This window comes from Hippocampus comes, unplaced genomic scaffold (genome assembly GCF_001891065.2).
Source record: "Hippocampus comes isolate QL1 unplaced genomic scaffold, H_comes_QL1_v1.1 scaffold196, whole genome shotgun sequence".
NCBI classification, from domain to species: domain Eukaryota; kingdom Metazoa; phylum Chordata; class Actinopteri; order Syngnathiformes; family Syngnathidae; genus Hippocampus; species Hippocampus comes.
The window spans coordinates 46875-59018 of NW_017806173.1; the positions used below are offsets into that span (position 1 = coordinate 46875).

The 12144-nt window shown below is 43.4% G+C and overlaps 1 protein-coding gene across 1 annotated transcript in view; it reads right to left on the reverse strand.

The window, feature by feature from the left end:
- Positions 1–5343: 5343 nt before the first annotated feature.
- syn3 (synapsin III) overlaps positions 5344–12144 on the reverse strand; it is a 67147-nt gene continuing 60346 nt past the window's right edge. Inside the window, exons 11-14 of the mRNA XM_019896372.1 lie at positions 9230–9361; positions 9017–9035; positions 8781–8937; positions 5344–8507 (exon numbers count right to left, since the gene is read on the reverse strand). Of these exons, the coding sequence (XP_019751931.1) occupies positions 8384–8507; positions 8781–8937; positions 9017–9035; positions 9230–9361 (432 nt within the window). The 3' untranslated portion in view covers positions 5344–8383. The remainder of the gene's footprint in view (positions 8508–8780; positions 8938–9016; positions 9036–9229; positions 9362–12144) is intronic.

Below are 12144 nucleotides of genomic sequence, written 5' to 3' on the forward strand. Positions count from 1 at the left end.
CGGGTGCTGTAAAATATCACATTTACATAACAGCACCCCCACTACCACCACCACTTCACGTTTAGTGCCCGTAGCTAATTAGCAACGCAAGGTAAGGCAAATATTTTGACATTTATGTCTCTGGGGAGATGCTGAATGAACTCTCACCACCCACATAAACTGTTTGTACAATTTACAAAGCTTGGGAAATGGTCATTTTTGTTTGGACTCAACCTCATCCATTTATACTGCGATTACAATTTAAGATTTGATTTTTTTTTCTTCAAGGTCCTCTTCTGATTTATTATTATTTTTCGATTTATTTATTTATCCCAACAAAGGCAATAGAAGCATCTGTTACACCGATGACTCCCAAATTTATTTTACAAAAAATATTTAGGTCTCATTGGCTTGTGCTGGAATAAAGACAAAGGGAGCTATGATGACGGTTTATCTATCTACCGTATTTTCCGCACTATAAGGTGCACCTAATAGCATTTCAATTTCTCAAAAGCCGACAGTGCGCCTTCCAAATGGATCAATATTCTGATTTCTTGGAAGTAGAATTGTAAATGTTCTGTAGAGCGCTTTGTTACAGCTGGAGCGGTTGTGAAAGCTCGATAGAAATAAAGCTGTATTGTATTGTATTGTATTGTATTCCCTTTAGCAATGCTCATCAAGTGGATGCATAAGGCAACCGCGGCCACTATTCTAGCTTCTATTCTATGCGCCTTATAATGCGGTGCGCCCTATATATGAAAATAGTTTTAAAATAGGCCATTCATTGAAGGTGCACCTTATACTCTGAAGCACCTTATACCGCGGATAAATACGGTACTTCCATTCGAGTTGTTAACTTTGAATTGCAGCCGTTGCGATTCCAAAACTCCATTCTACTACATTGCGATGTCGATTTGAATTCGATGAATTGTTCAACCCTAATTTTCACTCATTGGTACAATAGCAGCTGGAACCTCAATACAGACCAGGTAGCCGGAAACTTACAGCATCCAACGCAAGCTCCAGACTGTTTGGTGATATCAAACCACAATGACCTTACCCGTAATTAAAATCCACCAACTTTCTCCAAATTAGCCAAATAGACCTCCCAGACAGTGCCAATGACGATTTTGTTATTTCTAAATATCCACAGATGGCCCGAAAGCACAGAGACAAAATCATCAAGTGACGAATGAGTAAAAGAACTCTCCACCAAAGTTGTCATTGGCGTCACGCTTTGTGACTTTCGGCTTGTGTTTACTTCGCACAGTGGTCACGGCCGACGTCACGAGAGGGGAGATGAGGAGGAAGCCGGGTTTGTTATGGATGCTGTGCTGTCCTCTTTTGGTCGTTGATTTTATTTTTGGGCTTTTTTTTTTGTTTGTTTGTTTCTGGTAACGAGACCCTCATTGTAGCGTTACCATGACGCTGAATAAAGAGAAGTAGATTGATGATGTTGAATGCGTCACAGTGGCATGAATGTCACAGTGCCAGAGTTAAAGAAAAACAAACAAAAACAAAACAAAACACTGCATTACATTCACAGGACGGGCCAGACGTGTGGGATGTGTCTATTTGCTGGACGCAACCATCACTCTGCGAATCTCATTAGCGTCTTCCGGGGAAAACAAATGTCTCCAGTGTGCACGTAACTCTCTCTTGTGTCCTCACAAATGATTCATCTGGCCGTACTTCCTGTTTGTTTAAGCGCTCATGGGTAAAAGTAGCTCGAGCCGATTTGGGCACACGGTGATAAACAACCATGAGAGCGCAATGATGGACGGACGGCGGGAGATTGGGAAAACAGCGCAAATAGTTTAACGCGCAAAGTAATCCCAGGAAGATGGTAAAAGTTCTATCCTGTGGCGCAGATTTTTTTTTTTAATGCTTCCCGCTTGATGGCATTTTTTTCCATTATGAGACTGAAAGAATGGAATTTGAGTTTCCTCACGAAAGGGAGCTAAAAGCCCTGCAGAGAGGAGTAATGTTCCCCTCATAAACATCGACATGGTCCTTTTTTTTTCAGCTCTTACAAACAACACGTCGTTCTTCTTTTAGCAGCTGACAACATGTTTAAGTTGAGCTTACTTCCACCGCATCACTTTCGAAGACAACCCGATCCATTTGACTTAAAGGTCACCATTGCGAAGATGATTTATTTATTTATTTATTTTTTTTGTGGGTCTCGAAAGTGGATGACATTTTTCTTTGGAACATGGTGTGCAGTTGTACTGGAGATTGCATAATGAGAATTAAAAAAAAAAAGATTTTGTCTTCACTTTTGACTTTTTTTTTGGGGGGGGGGGGGTCAAATGGTTGCTGGAACTCTCCGACCGTATTAATGCCAAACTTCAAAACTAAATTAATGACACTCATCACAGTTTGCTTATTCTCACTCTTCTCAACAATTAACTGACGTGTAACACTATTTCCATAACTCTCTGCAAGTGTTTCCATTTTCAAAGGATCACTTCCACGAAACGCCTGAGGGAGTCACAATGTCCCATAACGGGTGAGCTAACACATGCAGACGGAAAGTGTAACAGCACGACCAGGCATATATTCTTTATCCTTTATTCGAATCGATTACAAACGACACTGCGGCTTGCTCCCCTCGTGACCGTCTCTTTAGTCTGCGTTGTACTGCCCCCCAGTGGCCAACGTGCGCACATCAACAGGAGTAGCACAATATCACATGACTTAAAACACTAAATGTGCAAATAATGGGTACATTCTTGACATTCTTTTGAACCAGGCTATTACCGCATGATTTTATAAACGACATTATAAGGTGCTATTTTACAAGTTTTCCATTCATTTAAAAATTTTACCTCATATGTCACCATTTCTCATTTTGGAACATGAAAGGAAAGTCTGATGCAACTTTTTTCAGACTCGACCGCTTTTTAATCATTTTTTTTTTCCATAGTGTACATCTAAGAGGCATGATAGTTTCCATAGCAACCAAAATATTCCAGTATAGGAGGCAGGTCGAAGACTCACAGGTGACGAGAACTCCATGCTCCCATTTAACTGTATAAAAGCAAAGTGGAAGATAAATCTGCACTCCCCAGATGCACCTTCATGCAGTTTTTAACCCCCCCCCTTTAAAATGTCACCAATCATTTTTGACTTTCAACAAACACGATTTTTTTTCCCCATTTCTGATCCCACCAAATAATTTGTCTGTTGCTAAGAAACGAGATGAAACATTGTCCCGTGGCTCTCGGATGATGCAGATGACGATGATGATGATGCGGTGTCAAAATTGTTTGGGCAGCGCGAACAGGGGGAACGTGTGTGTCACGGAGTGAGTAACCTTGATGCATTCAACGCCACCCGCACTTGTGCAACGTCAAACAGTCTTGGAGGACTTACGTAACTATTGTGTCGCCGAGAAAAATAAAAGTTGAAGGACACTCAGGAACGCGCGGTCCTCCACGAGGCCAAGCAATCCGAACGCGGATACGCAATGTGAAAGCTCGCCAGCCCGAATGTTGTCCTTGTCTAAAAAGATGCAAACAAAACAAAACAAAAAAAACAACAACAACAAAAATGCGAGTGTGAGGGCGTGTCGGAACGCACCAACGCAGACGGACGGAGAAGTCTGCAGGTTGGCCGTGTTTACAGGAGTGGCGCCTGCGGGCAGGCCGGGACCTGCGGCACCATTTGGACATTCCAACCTTGACAATGGCAGAAGAATCACAGTAACGGGGAGATTAGCATCGAACCGTCAATACAAGTGGTCTGGTATGTAAGGAGAACAAGTGCGAACAGCGGGACGGCAGATGATGAGATACAAGAGTGGGGCGGGGGGGCTGAAAAGAAGTGTTTTTGCAAGCCTTCCGAGGTACACTGACTCGCATCAAGCAAGTTCATCATGACGGAGATCAAGGCTAGCGTTCATGTTTTGAAGTGAATAGCTCGTCCAAATGGGAAATTCTAGCAGCTCTATTTCTCAGCAATTAGTCCTGTCCGAAAGAAGCCGAGCATAAGGCGAAAGGATGTGCGGCATCTCAGACGCGGAGTTAGAAAAAAAAAGGAATGCATTTGATATATTTGTATGGCGCATAAATAATGTTCCGGCGATGAACGCTTCTCCTTTGCCAAGAAAAATGGGAAAAATGTGCGTAGTTGGAAAATCATAACTGGGTTTAAGTATAAATATTTTTATGATAACCCACATGTACAGTTCTGTTAAAAAAATAAATAAAAAATTATAGTCGCCATTTTTTTTTTTAACTCCACAAGTTCTGCGATCTTAACCCGGATGTCCTCCTCTTTTTCCATCCTGTTAGGCTAAAGGGTGCTAAAAGTCGACCGCATTTTAACCCTTTCATGCACCCCGTTCACATGATAAGCCGTTCACTGTCGTCACCGCTGTCCCTCAAAGGGGTTCCAAATCACTTGTTTGATTTCATTGAAGGAGGGCAACGTTTCTTTCTGATGAGCTTAGCTAAAAATTTGTCGATTCGCAGAGGAAGGGCTAATTTGAAGGGAACATTTCCATTCTGTCAGGAAACTATTACAGACTAGTACAAGTTGCAGAAATTTACACGTCATCCATCTGATTTGTTTAAAACCTCACATAATTACCCCCCCCCAATCCCCGAGTCATCACACTGCAAAGAATGACTGTTACAAATGGACGAATTTATTAAACTGATCTGATAGTGGATCTCATTTGGTGTACCTAATGATGTGGCCGTTTAGGCATGACGTTATCACAAACGCGGAAAAAAAAAAGTTTATTTCACATCTTGAGGTGCAGCACGCGAAAGGACTCACGCCAACAGGAATAAAATACAGTCGATGAAGTACTCTTTTTTTTTTTTCTGCGTTTGCTATTTGATGGCACGTTGAAAGCCAAAGTGGGAATTCGAGGCTTCTTTTGAAATGCCTATAAATGGAGAAAACATTTCCACATCTCCCACGTGTGAAGTTCTGCGGATGACATGCGGTATATAAAAGCGCAACCCGTAGCCAGGTGTTGTGAAAAAGAAAAAAAAAAAGGGGTTACTTTTTAATAACACAAGTCTGAAATGTCGGGATAAAATTGTACAGAAGAAGAAAAGAAAACAAAAAAAACAATAGTGGGAAATTACACACGAGATGCATGGCACTTCTCACAGGCAAGCACACGTGGACGACCACACCGGAGGCATACAAGTAAGATTGGTATTCATGCCACATTGACACCAATATACAGAAGAAGAAGAAGAATACACCGAAAAAGCACCACGTGATACCCATCCAGGATTCACCGGAGACAAAGGGAAGGCGGCGGAGGGACTATTGTGCAACTACAATGACTACAATTTTGCTCGTCGACAAATGTCCTCGCACATGGGGCGAGGTTACTTCTTTTTGGTAAGTCTCTGCGGCTCCATATCTCATCAGTGTGTCACTTCAACACATCCAAAATTTGCTAATCTTGGGATAAGTTGGGACACCGGTCAAATCACTCAATTTGGACTTGAGTCATCTTCCATCATGTGTCATTATCGTGTCAAGAAATCGATTTCCCGGAAACGAATCCGGTGGCATCCATTAGTTGCCATGGTGAGGCCAAGGGCTGCTGATGTAAACAGTTATAAGTCATTCTAATGACTGCTAATGAAGAAATGTGTCATCCGTTTAAACATTTGTAAATTAATGGATCGAATGGAGCAACGGTGGTTGCTGTCGATTCAGATCCAACTCGCCGGCTGTCGAAACAAAACGGGAACGTCAACTGGCGATGTAAAATAAAGAGTAGTGAATGGCCTAAACTAAAAAAAAAAAAAAAATTGTAAACAGCCTAAAAAGGACTTTAAATAAATAAATACGTTTTTCAAGCGACAGAGTAAAGCCGTTGCTTGAGATTTGCGTGCACTTCTCACACCCGCAGCTAGATGGCAGCAGCAAATGAACAACATAACCCTCCCCCCTCCCCCCATCAGTTAACATTGGCTTTCTTACAGTGGCGGGACAATATCAGTCACCGGTGCTAATGCGCCATGAAGCTGGTTCGCTAGCCTCGCATAAATCCGTACAAGAGCAAGGAAGGACAATACATTAGGTACGGTGATATCCACCACTGTAATTAAATTGAGTCCGATACATTTTAAAAAAAAATGGTATCAGTGATCGAATGCTTTGGAATCAATTTGAATTGATTCCGTTTTAGTTTCGTTGAAAGTTTGGTGGTTGGTCCGGGATACGTTCAAGAAAAAGCTTCCGCCACACTCAACTCTTTTCCCGCAGTTTTTTTTTTTTTTTGATCAAAACACTGCAGCTCTGTTGCAATTTAGTCACAGATTTTGTTTCATCCCCCCTTCACCGGGGGGAAAAAAAAGTAATTTATGTTCTGCTGACAAACCGAAATGTGATGGAACTTCATGTCAAATGAACTGTTTGGAGCAATTACGAGTGACGCTGTTTGCGACTAACGAGCCTCCAGATGGATTTCAAGTCGCAGAACATGGCGGACATGTCGGTTCACAAATGACAGCCATTATTGCGTGGCACATCCTCGTGGTTTAGTTATGGCTTTTTCACATTGCAGTTTTAGATACGCAACACAAAATATTTTGAAAATGATAATTTGGTCCCTTTGACACAGCGCGTAAGTTGATGAAATGAACTAATTGCCATGACCTGGGGGAAAAAAAAGCCATTTTGCCACTGATATTAAAACATATTATGTACATTATGAACAAAATTTCCATCAAGCATGAAAGAACACCCAACAGTTTAATTTCCTTGAGCCTGAACACACGGGTGAATCATCTTTTTTTTTTTCAAGTTCGCTTTTCGCCCATCCACGTGTGTGGCTTTTTTTTTTTTTTTTTTTTTTTTTTGTGAACACAAAGAGGAGCCTGCAAATATCAACAGAATTATTGCAAATAAGGATTTTTCGTATTTTGTGGCGGTATTATTCATCGCTGACCACGCGCGCACGCCCACTCACGCGCATATTTCGACAGCTTCATGCATTACAACAACATAATACAACAATTTCACCGATACATTTGAATGTTTTTGAACGGTGGGGTGGGGGGGCTTTATATTACAGTACATCATTGTTGCTTGAGCACAGCGGCAATCGTCTGCCATCGGTCCCCCACCCACACCCCCGAGGATGGAAATACTTGAAGACAACTACAAATTGCAAGAGGACGGAAGACGACGGCGTTTGCACCATTTGCATGGAATCGCTCAGCTCAAAAGGTTGACAGGCCGCGCGACCGCCGACGTCACCTGGCGTGCGGCGGACTGGTTTCGCTTAGCTTTCAAAGCACTTTGGTAATGTCAGGCCAAGGTCAAGGAGCCGCTACTTCAACCTGAAGCTCGCGTGAGGAGCTGGCAAATAACGCTGGTGAGCCCCGTGTACAGTGTTCCTCCACATATTTTAAAATATTTTTGGTATTAAAGCTCACCAATCCAGTGCTTTTTTGCACTGAAGCCAAAGCACCGTCTCATGCAAAAGTATTTCTTGGCGCCATCTAGTGACATCTTGGTGCCAAGGAACTATGTGGAAGTAGGATGAGGAGCTTCACGTCGTGTTTTGCCATCATCTTGTGGCATGTTTGCGCCAAGCAACTATGTGGAAGTAGGATGAGGAGTTTCATTTGGTTTTGCTATCATCTTGTGGCATGTTTGTGCCAAGCAACTACGTGGAAGTCGGATGAGGAGCTTCACGTAGTGTTTTGCCATCATCTTATGGCATGTTTGTGCCAAGCAACTCTGTGGAAGGTTCAGAAGCTTGATGTGGTGCTTTGTCGCCATCTTCTGGCATCTTTGGGGAATTGCAAAGCTTTTCGGGAGGGCGTTGACAATTTGTGATTGGGGTGCCTTTTGAATAGCGGAGGGGAGAAGGTGGACACTTTGAGTTGACTGGAATCTTATCAAATATTGCCACGGACAGCCACAAACTTTGCAGTGAAGTGAATCAAGAATTCGAAAAGACCAAACATGAGAGCATAAACACTTCCACCGGTTTGACAAAAGAAGATTATTAAATATCAAGCAGAGGAGACCGGAATGCTTCGCTACTAGAAAGGCCAAGTGAGGTGCAGAATTTTGCGCGAGACGAGCTTTGGAGAATTCAGAAATACATCGAATAAAGGAAAGGTAAAGATGACAATGAAGAGAAAAGCAGGCATGGAAAAAAGGTGGCGACAGTCAAGATCAGAATTGGAATTTGCTTTGATTGCTCTGTCGGCATTGACATCAAAAGTCTTTTGAGGGAAGACACAAACGCCTCAATCGGCCTTTCTCGTAGCGAAGGGGTGGCTATTCATAAAGTGACAGAAGAGGCAGGAGGACAAGGTGGTGGAAGATGAAGCTGCGGGACTCCTTGATAGACTAACAGGAAGCAGGAGGAGGAGGAGGAGGAGGAGGAAGAGGAGGAAGGAGGCGCTCAGTCAGAAAAGAGGCTGGCGAAGGACTGCCGGAGGCTGCGGATGGTCTCCGCTTTGGCCTCGTCGTCGGTCACGTTGCCTCGCAAAGTCTCTGAGAAGGTGTTGGTCAGCGACTGCGATTTGCTGCGCGGCAAACGGAGCATTGGATATTGGTGACGGGAAAAAACAAAACAAATTCACGAGGACGCCTCGCCACGACACAAACGGATATGGAATCTGGGAAAGTGTCAATTTTTTGCACAGTTTGTGATGTTTCCGTCTTTTTCCCGAAAATAAATTTTTAAATTTTTTTCCCCTCAACTATCAACACCCCAAAATGATACTGGTGCAAATTTCATATTTTGTAGACCATTAATTAAAATGTGTGTTTAATACTATGTCTCCCATCTTACTTACTTGAGTTGAGGTGACTGTTTCTGCGCTCCAGGTCCGGAATTGTCAGGGAGGGGTCCTGGCTGGAAGGACTGGCTCGGTGAGGTGGTGGCCGAGCGGGCACGCTGCGGCGAACCTTGGGTCGATTGGGACGGGGAAGCCGAGCCGGAGCGGTGTCCCCCTGTTATCACAATGTGAACACGTTCAGAAACACAGGGCGGCAATAAAATGAAGAGAGAAAGAAAGAAAGGCTTTCCTACCTCGTCTGGGCTGAGTCGTCTATCGATGGAAGCAGAAAGAGAAAATATATTAAATGGTTATACTAGACAATTAGGACTGGGCAATTCATCCGTTACATTCTTACATACAACAAAAAAAAACAAAACAACTACTTTATCTATAAGTGAAGAAACGAAAAAAAAAAAAGACAAGACTTCTGTGTTCTATATGAGGTGTAAAATTGACTGAATTACCTTGACTGAAGATGGCGGCGGTGTGGAAACTCCCAGCAGCACTTGGGCCATCTTATGGAGGACCAGCTCTGTGATCAGTTGCTTGTCCTCCTCAACGTGTTCGCCAATCAAAGGCATCGAGCTGTCCATCACCTGCACACAAACACAAAATCCAAACTCAACGCATGCACTTTTTCTCCACTGGGTGGCAGTATGGTATCGTGACAGCATTTACCTCCCCGGTCAGTGTTGTCACTCACACATTTTTTTTCTTCTCTATTTTAACATTACGCTAACTGTATCATGCCTCTGCGTTAGCCCAACTAAATCCTCAAACCCGCAACAAGCTCTGCGGGCTGTTCCGTCTGACTTAAGTTTGCTTTGCTCCATTCCAATCCCGCCATTACCCACCATCTCAGTCACTATTCATCTTCTAAGTATGTATTGAACATGTGCGAGGATGGTCAATCAGGAAAAGCAAGAAGAGAAGTTCCCGAGAAACAAAGATAAAATGGGATTTCAAAAGTGCAACTGAACAGTACTTCGACGTACCACTAGAGGGCAGCCGCACTTTGAGAATCGCCACATTTAACAGTTCAGGGAATGCCTTTTTGCGTTGCCATGGACTGTAACTTTTCCTCCCACATTCCAAAAAAACATGCACGTTAGGTTCATTGAAGACTAAATTGCCAGGAGGTGTGAATGAGGGTTGTTTGTTTCTAGACTGGGAACGAGTCCAGCCTGTATCCCCGTCTCTTGACAAAAAAGGCTCACCCACCAAATGAGGAAAAGCACAAATGAAAATGGATGGATTGGATGTAAGAAGTCAATTTGCAATTCCTCTCCAAAGAACCCCCCTTTTAATCTCTATGTTCTAGTGTACCCGGTCCTCCTGGCAGGGATTTGGCGGCGCTGTGGGGTGCAGTACGGTGTTTTGGCCATTTGAGTCATGACCACACGGGGCCCCAAGCGGAGGCCTGGAGAACCACCGCCGGGCCCCCACTTCAAATGGCGTGCGGTGGCAGCCTGAGCCGCGGATCCACCCTGCTGATTTATTAGGATCCAGAGTCATCCGGCGCGAGAGCGAAGCTCACCGTTGGCCCTTTTTCAGCTTTGGAAGCACAAGAGTGTTGTTCTGCTCTTTAATTGAGCTGTTCTGCCTGGACAATGTAGCCTGCTGCATGGGAAAGTTCATCCGGCGCAACGGGAAGCGTGTTGTGCAGGCACGAAAGTCGCTTGCTTAGTGGAGGGAATTACTCACTCATGAATGAAAATTAAACAACAAAAAAAAATATTGACATGGAAACAAGCTAGACGAAAAATACTAATTGCGCTTCTACGTGTTTTTCACTCACAGTTGTCATAGTAGTCGTGGTACTGTGGAGGCCTTAACGTATGCCCCATTTGAGTGCTGTTGTAATGTTAATGAATGTAAAGTCTACATACCTCTGTTCGAATGGCAGTTTTTTGTGACATACAAATCCTTGAATAAACGGCCCCACTCTTAGTTAACCTTTGAACTGTACCTCGTCTAGGGCGGCAGGAAAAAAACAAAAAAACTTTGTTTCATTCAGAGTGCACATGCCCGACCAATAGTATGAAAAATCCATCGACCCATCTATCATATTTACATTAACCCTTTCAAGGACAGCGGTCACTACAGTGGATAGCTAATCATGCTATCATGTTACAGGGTGCGTGAAAGGGTTAACAGAGGCAAAATATACATTTTGCCACAATTTTGAACGGTTTTACCCCAAGGAGCAAGAATTACAGGCACACCTAGAACTCTTGAAATCTTGAAAAAGTTAGCCTGTTTTGCGGGGGCGGCCAAATATGCCTTCTGTTACCGTGACGGCTTCTATCTGTCAAAGTGTGTGGTTTAAAAAAAAAAAAATCAGGAATTTTCAAGCACCTGTGGAAACATTTCTGAAGCTCCAAGACAGAGCATGTCAAAGTGTAACAATGAAACATTCCTTCAACGACCCTTCCCAAAGCGTACGTATGCTCAAAAGTTAAACACGGGATGCCTGAAAGCACATTAGCCACAAGGGAGAAATGTCACGGTTGACGTCTTAAGTCTGGAACAAAAAGCAGATTCCAGCTCTGATGGACGGACGGATGTTGCCTGCCACGCTTAATTAAATTCCATCATGCTAAAAGGCTTGGGCAGATCGAGAAGTTCAAGAGAAGGAGGCGGCGGAAGAACATAGTTCACATTGTGTCATTGCTTTCTCAGTCCCGGCGCAAAGACGGCGACATCCCGGGGGGAGCCGCGGCATGTTTCCCAAAATAGTTTAGAAAGCATAGAGGGTGCGGCGAAACCCTCTCGCTGTTGACCTCACCCCGGTGGACAGATAGTGAAAAATGTGATGTCACGCTTGTCAGCCTAAATATGGGCATGTCAGATGTCCCAGATGAGAACAGTTTCCTCAGATGAGAAGACGTCAGTGGACGTTCTAAAAACAACCGCTGATAATACAACCATTTGTCTGCTGCTGCTCTCAGGAGAAGGATCCTCCCCTCACATTTCCTTGCTACAGTTCACATTTTCCTGGTTGATTTAAAAAAAAAAAAAGTAACGGTGGAGGAGAAAGTGACACAATACAGTACAAGCAGTGCCAAAAATGAAAGAAATACATGCGTCTGACTCAATACTGCTCTTACCGAAAGAAAACGTGCAGCGGAAAAACGACTTCAACTCAAAATCACAAGCAACGGAAATCTCACTGAGTTATTTTCGGGAAAATATTTTACTGTAAATTGTAACTTCCTCTGCTGCGTGTATTTATTGTGGATTGTACCGTATTTTCCGCACTATAAAGGCGCACCTATAAGCATTCCATTTTCTCAAAAGCCGCCTGATAATTCGATGTGCCTTATGTATGGATCAATCTTCTCATTTCCTGGACATCATGTTTTAAATGTTCTGGAGA